This window comes from Thunnus thynnus, chromosome 17 (assembly GCF_963924715.1).
Source record: "Thunnus thynnus chromosome 17, fThuThy2.1, whole genome shotgun sequence".
Lineage (NCBI taxonomy): Eukaryota > Metazoa > Chordata > Actinopteri > Scombriformes > Scombridae > Thunnus > Thunnus thynnus.
This window is the reverse complement of record NC_089533.1, coordinates 14,917,867-14,938,643: the sequence shown is the minus strand read 5'-3', so window position 1 is coordinate 14,938,643 and position 20,777 is coordinate 14,917,867. Positions and strand designations below refer to the sequence as shown.

General features: G+C 36.7%; 1 protein-coding gene across 2 annotated transcripts; it reads right to left on the bottom strand.

Annotated features, from left to right (window-relative positions):
- Window positions 1-5,524: 5,524 nt before the first annotated feature.
- LOC137167915 (nuclear GTPase SLIP-GC-like) lies at window positions 5,525-20,777 on the bottom strand. Of its 2 annotated transcripts, none has more exons than XM_067570264.1 (24): window positions 20,707-20,777; window positions 16,468-16,549; window positions 16,010-16,125; window positions 15,733-15,780; window positions 15,581-15,610; window positions 15,304-15,337; window positions 15,034-15,123; window positions 14,539-14,632; window positions 12,126-12,342; window positions 11,791-12,006; window positions 10,007-10,213; window positions 9,726-9,901; window positions 9,370-9,463; window positions 9,198-9,285; window positions 8,887-9,008; window positions 8,376-8,549; window positions 8,118-8,272; window positions 7,831-7,948; window positions 7,495-7,603; window positions 7,277-7,410; window positions 6,963-7,044; window positions 6,757-6,838; window positions 6,604-6,668; window positions 5,525-6,466 (listed from the first exon to the last, which is right to left on the bottom strand). In XM_067570264.1, exons 2-23 carry the CDS (start codon window positions 16,532-16,534, stop codon window positions 6,626-6,628), a joined length of 2,496 nt encoding a protein of 831 aa, XP_067426365.1. In that variant the 5' UTR covers window positions 16,535-16,549; window positions 20,707-20,777; the 3' UTR covers window positions 5,525-6,466; window positions 6,604-6,625. The 2 variants fall into 2 exon arrangements, with proteins under 2 accessions (XP_067426365.1, XP_067426364.1); XM_067570263.1 differs by lacking the exon at window positions 20,707-20,777 and adding an exon at window positions 20,171-20,302.

The window sequence follows — 20,777 nt, the reverse complement described above, 5'->3', positions numbered from 1 at the left end:
TAAGATTTTCAAACCTGTGATTATGCAGTTCTGTCCTTTCAGTTTTTTGATATCTTTAAATCATGTCTAAAAGGTTTACTTGTTTATTTTTCATTCAACTCCTAAACTTATGGCTAGATCATTCACTACAATATCAGAGCTCACATGAGAGGCTGCAGCTTACCTGTCTGTAAGCTGTTGCTGACAGGATTTTTATAATAAAATGACGCCTGACATTCACCAACAAATCAGTTGGACAAGTGTGGCTAATTAGCCTTACAAATAATCCATGTTATAATGACCCATATTAATTTGAATCAATTTCATATTGTCTTTGTAAAGGGGTGAGAAATATTTCTCCTAATCTCAAAGAACATGTTAGGATTGATTACAAAACTTAAGCTCAAGCAGGATTTTTTGAGATCGGTAAAAATATTGGTACGGACAATTCAGCAACACCTTGACATTGGTAGGGACATGTTGCTACTGTCGATACCTAAATCTACACTCAAGCCTCTCAACACTTGTTGCCTTGTATAATGAAGGCAACAGAACGGGCCCTGGTGTGGCACTGTACTCAACCCTTCAAGTCAGATTATGTGAAATATTGTGTTAAATTGGAAATTCTGGTCGTTTTAATCCTGTGTATACATTATCATATCTAGCAATGCCTTTATAAACAAAAAAGGAAAACATTATAACCACCATTTCAGATTTGTGCGGTAAAATATTTCACTGGATTGAATCAGTGGCTATAATACAGTATTTGCTAATTAAGATGTACTTACATTTTGTCTTTTCCACGTTTGAACTGAAGTTGGTCTGGTGCTCTGGATACTTTGGATTCACTCCCTCACTTCATTCACTCCCCTCCCTGCCCTGACAGAGATCACATGGTTCAATATGTCATAACAATAATAGCGTGCCACTAGATTTGTACCAAGTGTGATGCTGGTATGTGGCATATATTGCTCTGTGTGTTGTTTTGTGGCAAGTGGCCAGCTGACTATGTGGCTCCACACAACCCATACTTGATAATGATCTGTTAAAAAACAGGTTGGTTTGGACTGATTGCTTCGCAGCGACTCATACCTTCAACTCAGTGTTTTAACTGTAATTCTGTAATCAAATTAGCACCACAGATGCAATTATTTACCATATTTAAGAGCTGTTTAGGCATCATTAAGAGACAGAGAAAAAAAGTTATTTAAAAAGAATTCAAACGTGGTGTCTGGCCATGCAGCACCTGAAACCTTTTCAAGCCCAATTAAATATATGTGAATGGCATTTTGTTTTCTGCTGCTTGAGGCATTGGAATATTACAGCTCATAAACTCAATAGCTGTGGTTTCTGCATGTGGCACAGATACTCTACATCCTTGACCTTAAACCCTGAAGTCTTGGAAATGTTAAAAATATCTCATATTGTAAGAGTTCTAAGGATTGTGTTGTGCAATGCAAACAAAAATTATCCAATAGTTTGCTGATGTTCTGGTTGGTGACCATATACGGATTTTGAGATTTTTGGCTTTTTCTGCCTTTTTTGCTTTTGGAGGCTTGCTGCTTTTAGGCCTCTTTTGCATTTTGGCTCTTACCCTTTTTTGCCTTCTGGCCTTTTTGACTCCTTTAAATCCTAGAGAAGGTTTTTCTCCTTTTTCACTTTTGCATTCAAGTTTTTGTATTTTACTTTTTACATTTTGTAATACTCATTTTTGTAAAAAACAAATAAAACTGGTTTATATTTTTATGTACTCAAACCAAAGTTCCTGTCTTGTGCTCATCTCTGAGGTCTTCTGGTTAGCTCTTTAATTTATTTATACTGAAAATTTATAATGAAAATTGCTAAGGATAAACATGCAATGTTTATTAATTAACAGTTTTGAACAGGTTTAGATCTGTTGATTGAATTTAACCTGATACATCTGTGATATTTGATAATTTCAGTGTAGAATCTATAATAGGCATATCTCATTGAAAGGTTTACTATATGCATTGAATTGGCAAAAATGTTAGGATCAGGGCATTGAAGTCGCCCTATAAAATTGGGCGAGTGCCCTCGAATGACTAGGCCTCCTCCAGAGATAGGCTGTTAAAGGGTCATCTTGGAGTACTTTCAAACCTCCAATACCTATTTGCATCCACACGTTTTCGTTGTGACCCGGCTGTCAGGCATTCTTGACTAAATAGGCCTGTTTTAGAGTGGTTCAATGACAGCTGGTGATTATAGAAGCCAAGCTGAATATTGGTTCCCCTGAGCAGACTAAGGTGGTCTTGCGTGTAGATTTTGGGAACCCGTTCAGTACCTAGGTCAGAGGTAGAGGTCAGCTGTCTGCCAGTGCCTTATCCACATCAGCAGGGGGTATCGGTTATCTAAGGCAGAAACCATTACACAACTTATGCAATAAAATGTGATTTGTGGGAGCTAGCTGACCCCTCTCATTGTATAATATCACAGATGACCCCTAGTTTGTGGGTTATAGTATCAAAAACTTTATGTTTATTTCTGAAAGTGAGTTGTTCGAATCTAATAAAAGACTGGAAGTTATATATTTCTCCCCTCTCCTCCTTGGCCTAATCCAATAACACAGTTGAGGGAGGTGTGTGTTTAGGCATAGAGTACTTAAAATACGTCAAGCTACTGATGCTCTTACTGCCAATTCACTGTGTACTTACTTTAATAAGTTAAGAAAATACAAGGTATTAACTCAATCTTACCACCTGTTCAGGTCTGGCCCCTTCAATCAGAGAAAGAATCCCATGAGCTCCAGAAACATAGTTTAAGTTTTCTGAGTGACGGTCATTGAGCTCTTGTAGAAATTTCTGAAGTTTGGGTATTTCTGTTAAATAAAAGAGGGCAGAGTATATACATTAAATGTTTACATCTCACCCCATCTTACTCAATTTGATTGTTTACATTTTTCAGGTGACAAATGCACTTTCAGGTTAAAGTTCAAAGACTTAGCCTACCATTCTCATCTGTATTCAGACATTTTCCCTGTAGAAACTCTTTGGAGCTCACTATAAACACTGTGAAACGGCCCTGTTCAAAATGTTTCTGAAAAAAGAAAAGCCTTTTTCTGTAAAGGAGTCTTCTACAGAGTTAAATTTGAGTCAGTCTTTAAAACTCACCCAAATCCTTTTTCTTTGGCTGAATTTGATGAGTACATTTTTCCTGGTTAGCTCATTTTTAAAAAATCTGAAATCACGAACCTCATCTGCTGAACTGTAAGAAAAGATTATATTACTTAATCTTGATTCTATTGTCATACCATCAAATGGCACTTCACACAGTATTTTTGACATAACCTAAATTTCTGATTATCATCTTTTTTGTGTGTGTGTGTGTGTGTGTGTGTGTGTGTGTGTGTGTCTTTTATCAGAGTTGAAGTTGCAGGTATTGTAACCAATAATTCTGTCATTCAAAAATTAAATTAATTCATTTTGTGCCATGTATGAAAGTTAAGAGAGCCCAACATACAGTAGCTGAAGCTTTTCATGAAAACATGAAATACAGAAAATACAAATACAGAAAACACAAGCAAAAGGAAAAACACATTCACTCATTTGAGAATACTAATATTCATGTAATGCAAAAGTAGAAAACACAGTTGTTGTGGAAATTTAAAGATGAATTCACAGAGAGCACTTTGTCCTTCCAAGTTTTATGCAATAACCAGTTAACATTTGCAATTGTGGATCCCCCAGTTTGCTAGGCTGAAGAGATACTGTATGAAGTTCAGTGTCAGCATTTGCACATACAGCGAAGTGCATCACAATCATCTCATACTCATCAATCTTACAGTTGTCTTTTAATTAATACACAGTATTAATACAAATTTGCCCATTTTGCCCATTTGTGAATGTGTTTTCCTCATTTGTTTGTGCTTACTCAAGTTGTGCTCTTGGACACCATACAAGTCAAATATTTGAATATTATATTTAGTTATGTTTTGGTATCTTGAAATGTGTGTTACCGTGCTTTTGAAACTTCAGTAAGATCAGACTTAGTGCAGATGAAGTGAATCTGCTGACACTCACCACCATTTCCCATGAGGCTACAGGCACTCTCAAGGATCTCCCAGGCTTCTTTTTCATCTGTTGCTCGATTCATTTCTGTTATGATCCACACAGTTGAACAACTTGCAACAAGCTGAAAGCGTATAATGAATAATTATTTATCGGTGCTTTGTAATGACATGATGTTACAGTTTTTTGGTAGCACAGTAATAAACTACAACATTAGTTTAAATAAATAATTATCTCTTTCCACATTTCATCTCTGCCCTTGTTACAGTCTCCATATCCAGGAAGATGGTGTAAATTGATGGACAAATATGGCAATGTTATCCATTTAAAATGAAATCTAAAGCCCAATAAAGTGTGCAAAAAGTGAAGTCTGAATACTCTCTGAACCCACTGTATAACACTTTATATCTTTATATATCACTCTGCTGATGCTGTTTCCTGCCACAGCTCACTGGCCCAGTCCATGCTTTCTGTTTTGGCCAACTTTATTAATGCATTAATAATTATGTTGCTAATAACCATCAGTTCAGATTCCAGGCCAGAAGCAGCATCAATAGTAAACTTAAAGTGGGAATGAACTTTTTAAATATGAAGACATTCTTAAATACCTATGGGTAACAATGTTAATAGGGAATAAAAGAAATCCAGGAAAAAAGTGTTTAAGAGTTGTAAAGAAGTTACATAATAGTTGTGTTGAATGTTACTAAAAATAATCCACTAATGACTCAAATGTGACCCCTTGAAGTTTATTTCAAAGTATACCATATCAAATACATTTATTCAGTTAGAATCAGTGCAGACAGACTTCACACTAAACATCTGTATACAAACTCAGTGCCAAGATGTGAAAAGCAGTTCACTCAAAGCAGAAGGAAGAAAGACATTTCTTTGAACTTGACCTCACTTTTATAGTCAAATTGTCAGCTTATCTCTGAAGATATATTTGAATGAGAGAACAGATTTGAGGTCTTATGAGGTTGAAGAGTGGGCTGGTCACACTGTAAAAAGGCCTTCGCTACTGTCCACACTCCTCACTATTAAAATGTGGATTTGCTTAAAGATCCAATAAATGACATAGAGCTTCCCTGTATGTCAGCAAACAACTATTTGCTGTGTAAGGATATAGTGGAGTAATGGCAACCTGAGCAGTGAATGACGTCACACTTTCTCTGTGTGTGTTGTTATCAGAGCATCAAAGATCTCTGTTCTTTGTTTTGGTAGCTGCCCCAGCCGTGTGTGCATTTAAGTGCATCTGATAATTAGGCTTGAGTTGATGATGGCTGCAACTCCACCTCCTCGGCCAGTATCTCGAGGAATGTGAATATTCCTCAATGTATTGCAACTTTAAATGAATTAATTAATCATCATTTTTATTTGTGTTTAAGTCACACCTGATTAAAAAGTGTCAATCACTCATTATTTCCTGTATAAAGACTGTTCTTTAAAATTAAGGTTAAGAGAATGTTGGTTAAAATGTCAACTGTGGTGACATCTTAAAATAAAGTCACGCAGCAGAATGATTCTCACAGTATGTCTTTTTATTTTTTTCATTAGCTAATTTTTCAGATTTGTATAGAACACAGGTTTATATAAATTTTCCAGAAAAAAATGACCATTCATCAGATTCTGTTGTTTTGCGATACAAAAAGTAAAACCGTGTACAGTATTCAATCTTACAATCAAAACTGGTGTTAGAGGAGAATCTAGAAATGCTCTCTATAGCAAACATGAAGCATTGTCACTCAAAAGTGAATTAATTTATTGGAAAGTACACCATTTCAAATATTAGTTAGAATCAGTGCAGACAGACTTTTATGTTAAAGTATGAAAAACAATGAAAAAATAGTAAATAACTGAATAAGTAAGAGGCCACTTTTTTCTCTATTTTTCATATATGAAGACACATAGAAATCATTAGTATTGTTGAACACAACACGAAGAACAGTCTTTGAAAAAAGTCAATGTCAAATCCAACCTACAGTATGCACTGTATTCAAGGTTCAAGGTTCAATTTATACATCCATCAAATCATTGAAATCATAGTGCTTTCATTCTGATCACTCAACACTAAACTCATGATATAAAACCATGGACAAAAATATGAAAATATATTCAACAACAGGCAAAGCTTAAAAACAAAATGTCTCTGGAGACTCATAGTGGTCTTACAGCTAAGACACGTACAATGTAAATCGCAGCGTCCCTGGTTTAAATCTGACAAAAGACCTTTGTTGCATGTCATCTCCCTCTGGTCACATTTCCAAGAAAATAAGAAGTCTCTGCATGCTATTCAAACTATTAAGTAAACAATTAAAATAATCACATCAAAACAACATTCAAAGAAAAAAGGGATAATAACTTGCTAAAAATGGTTGAGAGCAAATCCAGAGGCCTCATGTCGTCCATCAGCGTGTCCACAGGAACCTTCAGTGGGTGATCAGGTTTTTCTCCACCAAGGAAACCTACAACAAGATAAACAGCAAGGTTTGGCTGTCACGTCATCCATTACTAAACATCTTTCTTAGAAAGAATTTATACATTAAGAGAGGACTGTGAGTAGTGAGGAGCACATTGGATCATTGGTTTCACTGTAACATACCTGCACACAATTATCTCAGCTCTTACAGTTGTACTGCAGCTGTTGGGCCGGGTGGATCTGTGATGCTTTAATTAAAAACATTGTTAACATTATTCATAACAAGAAAAGCTCATAATGCAGGTCCTTTGAAAACAGCATTTTAACAAGTTTTACCAAATTACTGATGTTTCTTCATCTGGGCTGCCCATCAAATCATTGTGGTATAGCCTCACCATATCAAGCTCTGTTGTAAAATCTAAAAAAACAAAAACAAAAACCAGCAAAAAGGCATTGTATAAAACAAATGTATTATTAATCCCATTATTGGAAATTTGTTGATTTACTTTAAAACAATTCTCATTTTGATATGTTCCCTTTACCTGGGATTGAGAAGTCATCTGTCTTGAGTGACAGGTCAATTGATTTCTGCATAGTTTCCTCCAGTATCTTCAAGATGAACTCCTAATTCAGCATCATAATCTTTGTCAGACAGCCAAGTATTGTTTTCTCTATGCAAAATGTATTGAATCATATGAAATCTAACTATTTAAATGTGAGTTCAGAGGGCTGCTCAGACTGGGCAAAATGGTCATAAAATAGCTACATAGATATTTGTATGTTTCTGTCTGTTAGTAAAAATAAATATTACTGTTAACTCTTATCACCATATTTTGTATTATACAATCTGACACACCTTGAGTCTTCTCATCCGGGCCAACATAGCATCTTTAGCCTGCTCAAACATGGTGTTCTTTGAATCATACACGTGCCTCTCAACAGTGTCCCTCATGTTTTTCAGCGTGTCTTGTCCACTAAATTTTGCTGCTTCTACAATGAAAAAGAAAATTGTTAATTTTTCTGCATGATTCTATAATAGTGTCAGGTTATGTATGTCATGATCTTCTTTCTTACTTGTGTAGCATTCTTGCATGATTTCCTCTATTGTCTCTGTCAGACTGTTGTAGATTTTTTTCTTACCATCCCGGATGATTTTGTGGAGTTTTGTCTTAATTTTTCCCTCCTAATAGAGAGAACATAACAGATAGATAATACAAAGAAAACTCATCTTTTTCTGTTCATCTAGGAGTGCTAAATCGAAAGTCGACGTGCAGAGTCGGCTTTGGAGCAGCAGTTAATTTTCCAAAAGGCATCTCCAGTTTTAAACAACTAAAATAAAATTAGTTTTTATCTGCATTGAACTGTATTTGTTAACAGCTGAGATAAGATGGTACTCTTCTCATGTTTTACCTCTGTCTTGAGAAATATCAGCTGCAGTTTGACATCTTTGTACTTGTGAATCAGCTTCTCTGTGTCAAGTGAAAATGCATTGATGACCCCGTTGAATGGTCCACAATTTCCTTCATTTCTGAAACATGTTGAGTTAAACTGTTATACACATGAAACTTTAACTTAATAATAGAATTTGTATATATTATAATATTACATAAGTTAGTATTTTTAAAATGTAAACATCCTCTATAGTTTCTACAATAAGCCCACAAAGGGTTTTATGTCCTCATTATGTCTTTTCTTACGGGAAGGTTTTCCTGAATTTCTCATCAATGCTGTCAGTCAGGCATGACGCTAACTTCGCATTGACATTTATTTCCTTCCCTTTTTTTGGTTTGTAGGCGCCATTGTTCTCAACTACACACTTCAGAGTTCTGTGAAAACCACGACCTGATACCCTCTGAAACAAAACAGAAACAACAGAAACACTTTTAAGACAGTTAATATATTTAAATGAGGTGAAAAATGTGTTATTTTCATGTAATTATATTTCAGATACATACATGTGGACGTAAGAACTTCAAGAGTTTTTCACATGAACTTCTTGATATTTCAACCCCGTCACAAAGGCATTTTACGAAAGCCTTACAAGCCTCTTCCATGGGTTTCCTGATTTTATCAAGTTCCTGTCTCATCTTTTCTTCAATGTCTGAGCACACATCCGCTTTTTGGCGACCCTGAATCAAGCACAAAAATTTCAGTATTAAAAGGAATGAAACTATATTTACTGTTTAAGACAGTATGTGTTATTTCTTTTTTATGTATGATATGTTTCTGAGGATGACCACCGTCTAATTACTGTGGTTATGTAGCCTCTCTGCAGCAAGCAAAATTCAGGGATTCGGTGTTTAATTGGCATCAAAACATAGTTACTCCACATAGATTTAAGAAGTCTGTCATATGACTTTATCATGTTTATAGTGAATCTGAGCACATTTTCTTGAGCTCACTTATTTGCTATATAATTATTTTCTGAAATAATGACAATTAAAGTCTTGTATTGCTTGATCTTACCACTTCTCTACGTCTGGCCCCTTGAATCAGAGAGAGAATCCCATAAGCTCCAGACACATAGTTCAATGTCTCTGAGTGACAGTCATTGAGGTCTTGTAGAAATTCCTGAAGTTTGGGTATTTCTGTAACAAATTGGAAAGTTCGCATCTCACACATTTAATTTTATAGATCAATACTACTATACACATTTTATGATCAAATAAAATCAGCCATTCTTGTTTGAATTAAAATGGTTAAAGTAAAATAAAACAAACATGTATTTGATACATTTTCTGTTATCCAAAGTGTTCGTGTATGGAGACTTCACCTACCAGTGTCATCTGGCCTTAGACATTTTTCTTTTAGAAACTCTTTGGAGCTCACTGTGAACACTTTCAAACAGTCATCACTGAAGTGTTTCTGAAAAATAAAGTTGATTGTAAGGCTAGCTTGCAGTTGGAGACACTCTCTGTGTTTGACTTTCTGTCATTCTATTTAACTCACCTTAATTTGGGCGTTTTTTCTGAATTCTTTGCTGACTTCTTCCTTGGCTTGCATGTTTCTTTTCAATATGAGTGCACGCACATCAGTTGCTGAACTATAAAAAAAGTTTGTATTCAGTGGCATCTCCTACAATATTTGAAACACATTAGGAAAACACGTACAGGCAACAACAATATAATAGTTGATGATCTATCCAGGAAAAGAAAGAATTACAGACTAAGGTTGTGTGTGCCGTGACAACATTATACTGTGTGTACATTTGCTTGTGCTCCTGGCCGTCACACACGTCACACAAATGGCATTTGGATGTTATATTCTTAATATATATACTACTTTTGGCATCTTAAATCACTTACGGATGATCCATATCTTCAATAAGATCAGACTTTGTGCAGATGAAGTGAATTTGCTGACACTCGCCACCATTTCCCATGAGGTTACAGGCACTTTCCAGGATCTCCCAGGGTTCTTTTTCTGCTGCTGCTCGATTAATGTCAGTCACAATCCACACAGCAGAGCAACTCCCAACAATCTGAATGTCAATCATGAATAATTCATCATACTTTTAATCAGTGTTTTGTAATGTTGCAGATAAAAACAGTAAAACATGAAACAGGAGTTCATATGAATAAATTACCCCTTTCCACATTTTATCTCTGCTCTTGTTTCGGTCCCCGTTTCCAGGAAGATCCACAAGTGTGACATGCTGAAGAAGTTCATTATTAGGCACCTTGACAGTCACACACTTCACCAGTGGCCAGTACCACCTCTTTACTTCTTTACCTGCTCCCTCCTTCGAGTCACTTCTTGTATATTTGACAAATTTTGCAGATAGCTCTTTGGCCTGCAATAGATATAAAACATTAAACATTGTCAGCTTTGGACAGTGCCTAAGATATCTGAGATATATTCATTGCAATATACTGTATGTATATGTACTGTAGAAGTGTATCATAGTAGCATAATGCAGCTTCTGTGTCCGAGCCCCATAAGTGATTTGTACACAAGTAGTATTTTAAAATTAATTGGGACTAGCAAATAACTGTTAACTGGTGCAAACAGTTTTTCTTTTTTCTTTTTAATAAAACTCTGGTAGCTGCTTTTATTTGCATACTGTAGATGCTTTTTTGGGTAGTCCTGACCTGCTCGAGATGAATGCATGGATCAGCTTTTCGGGATCCTGTTTGGGTATGATTCCTGTTACACTAGCAACATTTTTCAGATGATGAAAGAGTAACCCTATAATTGATTTAATATGACTGCTAAAATTCAGATCAGAGTCCAACACAACACCAAAACATCTGACCTCTCACATTTTTAAAGATAAAGAGTCAACGTTTGCAAGAATTTTATGTCTTTCATTAAGGGCACCAAAGACAATCACCTCAGTTTTAACTTTTATCAGCAAGAGATAATTCTGGTGCATCCAGCCATTAATTTGTCAACGCACTGACAAAGTGGGTCAATGTGACACAGCCAGCCAGTGACTCAGGAATGTAGGTTTGAGTACTTTCAGTGTAAGTATAGAAATTGATCTTTTGTTTTTGTAAAAAGGGACCATGGATATCCCGAATGGGGCCGAGCACTGATCTTTGTGGTACTTCACAGGTTATGCTGACTTGTTTGGAAGTAAGGCTCTCATTGGAAATAAACTTGTTCCTGTCCTGAATATCATTTTTATTTATAAATATCTCCTGCAAAAGCTGCCTAAGTATATAATTTCTCTTCTCAAATTCAAAACAACTGCTCACCAGACCAGATCTCAGGACTGTTTAACTCTAGTTACCCTTCCAGTAAATACTAGACTTGGGAAGACCACCTTCCACTTCTTTGCACCATAGAAACAGAATGAATTACAGAAGATTTTAAAACTCGAGTGTCTCATTCCACTAACCCATTTTAAACTTTTTAACCTCAAGTCTATTTAGTGATGCCTGATCTTTCTGATGCTGTAGGTGCTTTTGTTTGTCTTATTGGTTTGTCTGTGTGTTGTATGTCCATATTACCCTTTTGCTATGCCTGGTTATGCTTGTTTTCTTTCTCTCTCTGCTGACTCAGGTCTCTCTCACAAAAGAGATTTTGATCTCAATGAGATTCCCCATTAAATAAAGGTTACATATTTGAACCAGTTCAGAACATTACCAGAAATCTCAACAAAGAGTGATCAATCGGATCAAAAGCAGGATTGAGATTTAATTACACAAGTATATTAATTATCTGACTCTGTGTTCATGCCAATGTCATTCAGGACCTTAATAAACATGTAGGTACAAAGCAGTTATTTAAATTAATTTAATTGACAATTTTCTTAATGATTTTCCTATGAAGGGTCAATTTGATATGGGTCTGTAATTATTGAGGACATATTAATCAAGTTTACTGTTTTTAAGTAACTTGCACTGCTTTAAATAAATCACTCACTGATTCACATGTCAAAATCTTCCTCTTGGAGTTGAGAAATTCTGGGATTTCTCTGAAATATTTGTTTTCCATGAGGCTTTCAGGGGATTTGTTTTTCCATTCTTCTCCATATAGTGCTGACAGCTTTTCAACAATGTCACGATAATCATCATCATCTTCCCATTCCTTATCTGCATTATTCCCAAGAAAGGAGGACCACAACTCATCTTTCCACTCCTAAAAAAAGAAATTATATTGACATTAATTACATATTCAATTCAATTAAATAACATGTAATGTAACCAGCAACATACATTTTTAACTAGCTGCATGTGAACATATTTAGCTCAATTTACCTCTTTTGTAATGAACTCAATGTCAGCCTCATACTTTTGGTTGTGCATATTAGCCTCCACCTTAATCATGACTGTGGTACATGCACTGACACTTCCAGAGGGCAAAAGGTTCTTCTCCTCGATGATGGCGTTTATCAAGGAGCTCTTTCCAGCCCCAGTTTTACCAAAGACACCAATCAGCTCCCTCTTGTCTGTCTCCAAATCACGGATTTTGACCCTGTTGTACAAGAGTTTAAATATGGGATAAGACATTAATTTGGAAAATATACAAACATGTGGCTAGACAGGCAATGACCAAACCAGCATTAAACAGATCCGAAGTGACATTTTCAACAAGTTCTCCAAATTAAACGACCAAATACGTCGTTTGACTATGTGCCCTTCAGAATGACACATATAAGCTTTTCTATTCAGCAGTAATCTCAAGGGTGACATCATTTTCATTTTCTTCTTCAATCCTTGCAGTGCTTTCACACCGAATTCAGCTTCAGTACACTTTGACACTCTGGGTGCATCCCAAGTCTCTTAAATTGCATCCACGTTTCCCTCACTTGCGTCTTGGAAACCAAGCGAGGAGAGAGGAAACGAGGAAATTTGTTTTAAGAGACATGAGACGTGCTCTCCTCTGAAGCGTCATGTGAAGCGACGTCCGTTTCTGATGACGGCGACAGCTGATCACAGCTGGATCAGCTGTCAGTCGACTTTAACAGCTGTAGAAACCATTTCTACTTGCAGAATGCTTTTATACTATTTATTGATCATTTCCATCTGTATTTTTTGATAATCCTGATAGTGAATTCATCATTCAATAACCCAGAATATGATCAGAGTGTCTTCTGAACACTGGAAAATATGTATTTGGCTAAATGTTTCAGGGCAAATGGAAATGATGTAACTCATATCAAACCCGACACTCAGGAATTTTCAGCCTCACATGTGACTGAATGGAAATGACAATATAAATATAAATGTCTTTAATGTTATTATGGATAAAGTTAAAGTCAGGAAGAGTCTGTCTGTCAGCAAGAAACCGTTTAATGGAGGAAATAACATCATGAAAAAAAATCTTTCTAATAAATGAAGAAAATTGTTTATGGTGCTTTTGTTGATCAGACCGACAATTAAAAGATTTTTAACTATATGATGAATATATAAATAAACATAAAACTTGGAAATGATACACTTAAATTTAATCTGTAATCTGTCTCCATCTCGGTATGAAACTGCAGTGATGTATCAGATCAGTCAGATCAGCTGCAGCGTCCAATCAATAACTGATATCCAATAAGGGGGCGTGTCGGCCGGTAAAAGACTTCCGTGAAGTCTGCTCTCATGTTTCCTTGCTCCTCGCTCCTCAGTGATCCCTCCTCGCTCCTCGCTCCTTCGAGCAAAATAAGAGACTCTGGACGCTCGTCAAAATGGCGCATCAGGAACAACTTCCGGTTCAGGCGAGGAGCGAGGAGCGAGGAGACATAAAATAAGAGACTTGAGACGTACCCATTGATTTGTGTCATTGACCAATAGAAACTGTCTAAGCAGGGGTCTTGATCTTACTGTGGGTACATCTCAAGTCTCTTATTTTATGGCTCCTCGCTCCTCGCTCCTCGCTTGGTTTCCTTGCGCCTCTCCTTGCATCCACGATGGGAGGGACTAAGACGCAAGGAAAAGTCGCAAGTGAGGGAAACGTGGATGCAATTTAAGAGACTTGGGATGCACCCTGTGTGTGTGGGCCTGGGCGTGGCTCTCCTGGCTCCCAGCTCTACACTCCTGTCTGCAATCAGCTCATCACCTCTCCCAGTCTGCTCACCTGCCTCTCATCAGTTCATCAGCTTGCAGTATATCCACCCAAGCTCTTCACCCACTCATCACCAGATAGTTGTATCTACTCCAGTGGTAGCTTACGCTTCAGGCCTCTCACTTGTTTACAGTGATATTTCTAAGTTTGGTATCATTGCTAACTGCTGTTTCTCTCTCAAGTGCTCCTGGACCACAACTCATCTGCCTGCCTGCTTGCCTGCTCTCCAACCCACTACCACCTGCTCCCTTCTGCAAGCCCTTGCCATTGTCCCTCACTCATCTCAGCCCTCCAGTCCTCTGCCTCAGCCTGCTTCACCCCCACTCCATCCATCTCCATTCCCCACTTCCCTGGCAATAAAGCCATTATTCTTTCATGTCCACTCTAGTCTGTGTCTGCGTTTGGGTCCACATTGCAAGCCATAACATGACAGTTATATTTAAAGGGTGAATGACAGCTTGAAAACCATATATTTTGTCTTCTGTTGATTTAAGATGAGTCTGTGATTGAGAAAGGATGTGAAAAGTTTCCAAGACAGACCAAAGCTGAATGAGACCTGGCCAGCGGTGGAACCAGGCCCATACAACATAGAATATGGAAAACTTATTTAATTCTTACTTCAGGAAAGCGTTGAGCCTTGTGTTGTCTTCTTTACATAGTCTATTGTGAACACATGTCATGATGTTTTTCACATCAGACAATATGATGCGTTCTGTCAGAGAAAAATAAGATTAAGTGAGCAGGAATCATGCACCAGTGTATCCATTGAGTGGTAATGAACAGTGAGGTGTCTTGATATACAAAAATGAAGGAAAAGAACATGTAGTACAATTTAGGGTCCCTAAGAGTGTATCATCAGGTTTATACCAAGGCCACTTACCAAAGAATAAAAGGGTAGCTGGGTTTAAATGTCATTGTCATGACATTTGCTTGAATATAGAACTTCTGAGATATATATACTATACATGTGTAACTACTGTAATGTATGTATGTGTAACATAGATAAGACAAAGTATAGCAAATGAAATGTGCTATAGGCCTCTAGGAAATTTCAATACGTTAAGATTTTTAACTTAAAGTAAGTTGCCATTGTTTAGCAAGACATATAAATACCTGAGTATGTTCCCAGTGCAGTGTCACAACGCCGTTTAGCTGGTGATTGCCATTTGCTTGACTCACACTGAGGGGCCATCTTTCTCTTCCCTAATTAGATTTTTTATATTGAAACAGAAACCAGAAAGAGTTTGTTACATGTTCCTCTCGATTATTAAAACTTGGTTTCAGTATTGTTGTTCGGTAAAGCAAAATATTACTGCCTTTCAGGCATCCATTGAAAACATCAATGAACACAACAGGTATTTAATTAGATACTGTGTCTCTCACCATTATCAGTTGTGTTACTGGTGGAGGGCAAAACCTGCAGATGAACATGAAAACACATCTTTACAATTCACATACTGAGATTTGCAGTTATGTTTGCATCTAATCTGGCACGAACACCCCACAAAAAGTGTTAACAAATGATGCCATTGTGATCCAAATAAACAATTCTTTGAGGATGACTTTGTTGTATGATACCTCAGTGCCTTAAATGCATATGCATGAAGAAGAGAGGCACATTCCCTGATTAGATTCTTATGAAATTCATTGTCATCTTTACCTGATCAGAGTCAGCTGCTTCTTCATGCTCCTGTTGATATTTAAAATAGAATGTGTATTATCATAATACAGTAAATGGCATATGATACATAATTGTATGAAACTGTAAAACTGGACAGCGAAATAAAAATCACAACACTATACTCAACTTACTTGAGTAGAATCACTGTCTGTTTCCAGATTCGTTGTGTTTTGCTCTGCCTGGTGACAAAGGAAACTAGTTTAAAATCCATAATTGTAAAGAGCGTTCATAAATTTCTAATGAATGCAATGATTGTCAGTGAGATATTTTAAATCTATATGTACACATCATCAAAACTTTTAACACAGTTCCCTCCTCCTGTACATTGTAATACCGTGTATCTTCACTAGTGAGAATTATGAGACCAAATACATTTGTGTAAAGTATTTTCACAGTGCAGAACATTACCCTCAACAACTTGAGTCTCTTCTTGAATTTTGACCTTGGTCCCGTTTTTGGAATCAAGTTAGCAATTTCTTGATCATCAAGACAGTGAAGAAGAATTTCCTTGTCAATTTCTTCATCTGTAATTAAAAATATTCAGTTGAATCTTAATCATACAGATATATATTTCATTAGGAGTGAAATATGTGTGACCACAGATATTCATTTTACATTTTTGATGGAAATAGAGCCTATCAGAGCTACTAGTGTGGTTATGTTATATTTCTGTCATTATTTTAACTTCATTTTCAGTCACATTCAAACCTTGATTTCAGTGCTGCTTGCACTGAGACCCTCATTGTGCTAACTTAATATGTCAGTTGTGTACAGCAGAACAATTTTGCAGTATTTTCTGTCTGTAGTAGGTATTTTGATTTTTCAGTATTGGTAGCTCATACCGAAGAAGCAGGGTTATACTTTACCTTTAAATCGATCTATCCACTCACTGAGACCCCATTCAGTCAATTTGTTACAAACAAAGTCATCCATGTCTAAGAACAGCAACTGAAAGGTAAATAAATAATTATAATGCTTTAATCAGTCAATACTGCTTGACATTATTTGAGACAGTTAAGATCAATAACATGCAACTGAAGGAAAGGAAGTGGTCATTTTTATGACCAGTATTCACACTGTTATTTGCAATAATTAATATTTTAATAATATTTTTTATGACCTCCTGTCACATCAGGATCACCAACTCAAAAACCTTTCAGTTTTGTGATAAAAGACAGAAAGGATTTACAGACAATGTGGGTTAAAAACTTCAACTAAAATCTTGGAATCTGTGTATTTGTTTCTTTTGTATGTTCTTTAGTACCACCTAGTGTTGATTCCCAATAGCTGCTTTGAAAAGGAAGTGAGGGAAGGTTATATTGACATGTTATGTTACTATTTCTCAGGTTTAAGTGCAGTATTTTTGATGTTGGTTACTTTATTGTAGTTATTATTAACTACATGGATGTATTAGTGTTTGGCAGTTAAAGCATTGGTGCTCTTGTCAATGACATTTACTGTTGTATTTTCATCCTTTATTACACATATTGACATATTTTTAAGCACCTGTTCACATAGGTTTATGTCAGTAATCTTTTCTCTATTGGTGTACTAGAGATATTATGTAGTACTTAAAAAGGTACTTACTTGCTTGTATTTTGTGTTCTTTTTCAGTCTTACATATTACATATTTTCCTCAATTAAATCCTGCCAAACATATCAACCTGTCTGATCCTTGCTGATCCTTGATGCAATGCTGGAGAATATAATGTTAAGCTGGCTGTATAGCTGAAAAGTATGTTGCTGGCAACAACTTTTAGTGAAGACAGCATACATAGTGCACCTTATGAACATTTTTCTACACCGTTATTTGCAAAATAAGCAATAATGCATAGTTTATTTTTATGACCTGCTGTCACATCAGGATCATTTCTTTTTCGCACAATACTGTGCTTTACATGTAACTTATATATAACTTATATACTTTGTTTGTGATTTTAATTTTAAAATATAATTTTAATTACATTTTTTAAGTGAAAGGGTGGACTAGCAAAGCAAGAATTTCATTGTGCGGTATAACCATCTGTGCTTACCGTGCATATGATAATAAACTTCTTGAATCTTGAATCTTGAATGAAACGGATTATGGCAAACTCAAATCAGAAACTAATGCAGGCATTGTGTGTAGTTTTGATTCCTCTGAAATCACAATCCATTTTACATCTGGGCCATAAATGTTAGACGGTTAAAGGTTCAGGAGTCCAACAGATGTGGGTGGAAAGCTACAAACCACAATGCAAACAAAAGACAGCTTATCATGTTTGTTTTGTAACTGCTCTCTTTTCTCAGTTTTGGGTCTTACTATAGGCCTAAACATTGTAAAAGTTGGTCACAAAGGCAGCTTTGGACTTTGGTGCTTCCAGCAACAAACACTTCAATGCTACATGTAGGCAGTAAAGTTTTATCATGAGCCGTATAAACCCATCATTCATTTGGAAGCAGTACCTACTCTCTCTCAATTAAAATGACAACAAGCCTGCTCTTGCTTTTTATCTGAACTTGTTTGACTGTTATGAAATCAAATTTTCACTCCAAGAGGTTAAAAGAGAAGAGATTTACATTATGTTTAGTTTAGCATCCTTTTACTGTCAACCACTGCCTTCCACTCAACCTTTCAGTTTTGCGATAAAAGACAGAAAGGTTTTACAGACATTGTGGGTTAAAAATATAAACTAAAAGTAAAGCTGCAAGCAGCGTTGAATGGGCCTTCGCACACTTGTGCACGTCGGGCCGCGGCGCAATCGAAGGGCTTCTGTGACGGGCATGTAGATGTCTTCAGACCCGGGCTGTTTTCAGACAGTGCAAGAAGGAGATGAACATCACTTCCTTTGTCCACTATTTTGCCTGCTGTTGGGGCTGCTTTACTGAAATTTCGTAGGGGGCGCTATTCAGCCAGTTCGCATCACTGATGGAATATTGTCATGTACACGCGTTCAGGCCGGGAGTCTTATCAACCATGTAAAGTTTGGTGCAGACTGGAGCACTTACAATAAAGTCATAGCAACTTCCTCTGTCATGGCGAAACATCAAATCTCAATTGTGTGAGGATGAGAATTTTCTGCAGGGTGAGACATGGCTGTGTTGCTCACACCTGTGTCATAAAAATCATGCAAGTTTTGTGCCCATTCACTTGAATTTCAATTAGTAAATTGAAAACCCTTGATGAGTTTGTGTGTAAAACAAATTAATTTCCTAATTTTCATCAAGTCTATTTTTAGGAATGTAAAGACTTTTAACTTGGGATGCATGACATTAGATTTTTGCCGATATCCGATATGCTGATATTTCCAACTCATTGTGGCCAATTGCCGATGCCGATATATGCACATATTTTTACCAGCTGGCTGAGGAGGCTATTATGCATGCAAGCATAGATTATACTATGATCAAGAAAGACAATATATGAAGGAAGAACTTAGGAAGACTGGAGTTCAGTAGCTCAGCATTAAAGTTCTTCCCTCATATAGGCTATAGTCTTTCTTGATCATTAGTACAATATATGGTTGCATGTGTAATAGTCTCCTCAGCCAAGTGGAAAAAATATGTGCATATATCAACCTCGGCAACTGGCAAAAATGACAGTCAAAAAGTGATCATGTTAAATAATCATGATCTCAATATTGAACAAAAATAATTGTGATTATGATTTTTGCCATAACTGAGCACCCCTTAAAACAACATAAATTTTGATTTACATACACACACACACACACACACACACACACACACACACACACAAAGAGTTTAAATATTTATGTGATAAATTGTAAATGTGTATGTAATGAATTGTTTTCTTTAAGAAACTGTTACTTGAACATTTTTCAGTGTGCTCCTAAAGTTATATATGTGCTCCTGATTTTTTTCATTTAGGACCATGTACTCCTTGAAAAAAAAGTAAGGATTGAGCACTGCTGTCGGATGTGTAGAAACACTAAGTAACTGGAGTGTGGCGCAGTCCAAGGGCTTCTGTCACAGGCATGTAGATGTTTTCAGACCTGGGCTGATAGGTCTTGAAGCCGATACCATTAACGCCCTGGGAGGAGATAGCGTTTATTCAAGGTCCAAAATTGGCACAAAGTCGTACTTTGAAATTGAGATTGCGGACTTCCTGTTGGATTTAGGTCAGGGGTGTCAGCATATGATTTGTAGGGCTTGATGAGACGAATAATTGAGTTTTGGTTCGATCTCTCTACGACATTCCTACGGGCCGTGGCGGCCGTTTTAGATACATAGGTGGCGCTCTCGAGCACATTTTGGCACTTTGTGGGTTAATTTTTACATTTTATCAAATTTTTCACCAGACCTGATGTGCGTGCCAACTTTGGTGAGTTTTTGAGCATGTTTAGGGGGTCAAATTTAGAGTTAAAGTGGCGGATTAATAAAGAAAGAATAATAAGAAAGAAACAAACACACGAAAAACAATAGGGTCTTCGCCCTATTGGGCTCAGGCCCTAATCATACACAAAATAATTCGTTTTTTAAAAGTAATAAAATTACACTCAGCAAGCATTAGTGCTCTTTGGAGTCGATGGTTAGGGGTACATGAAGAGAACAAGGAAAGACACTCACTAGTAATGGGCGGGCCGATTCTTTTCACAGAGAGCGGTTCATTTGATCTCGTTCAGTGGGTAGCTGCCAGGCTGTCTCGACAATGATTCCAGCTCATTCATTGGTGCTCATTCATGTTTTGAGCGACTGCACCACCGTAGCGGGCAGGCAGGCAGTGTGAGTAGTACCCCACGATAACAGTGAGTGGGGGTGGGCGGTATGAGCGGGAAAAGTCCAGGACTCATAAGCACTCGGTACGTTCGACACTAAAAAGATTCGTTCAAAAAGATTCGTTCGTTCATTTTTGCCCATCACTAACACTCTCATTTTAAGTCTACTTATACTGTTCAGATTTAAGTGTGGCTTTCAGTTTTATGTCGGTTACACCAAAGTTTAATCATGGAGTGTTTCACTTAAATCAAAAACATGTTATTGATTAGATTATCAATACAAAACAGTGATAAAATAGAAAGTAGACTTCTACACATTATGTTTAACTACAGTCTCTCTGTAATATATTCAGTTGTGAAGATAATGCATAAAGTTAGCATACTTACATTTTGTCTGTTCCTCTTCAATGCACTAACATGACTGCTTGATGTACCTGGAGCTCTTCCTTTTATATTGT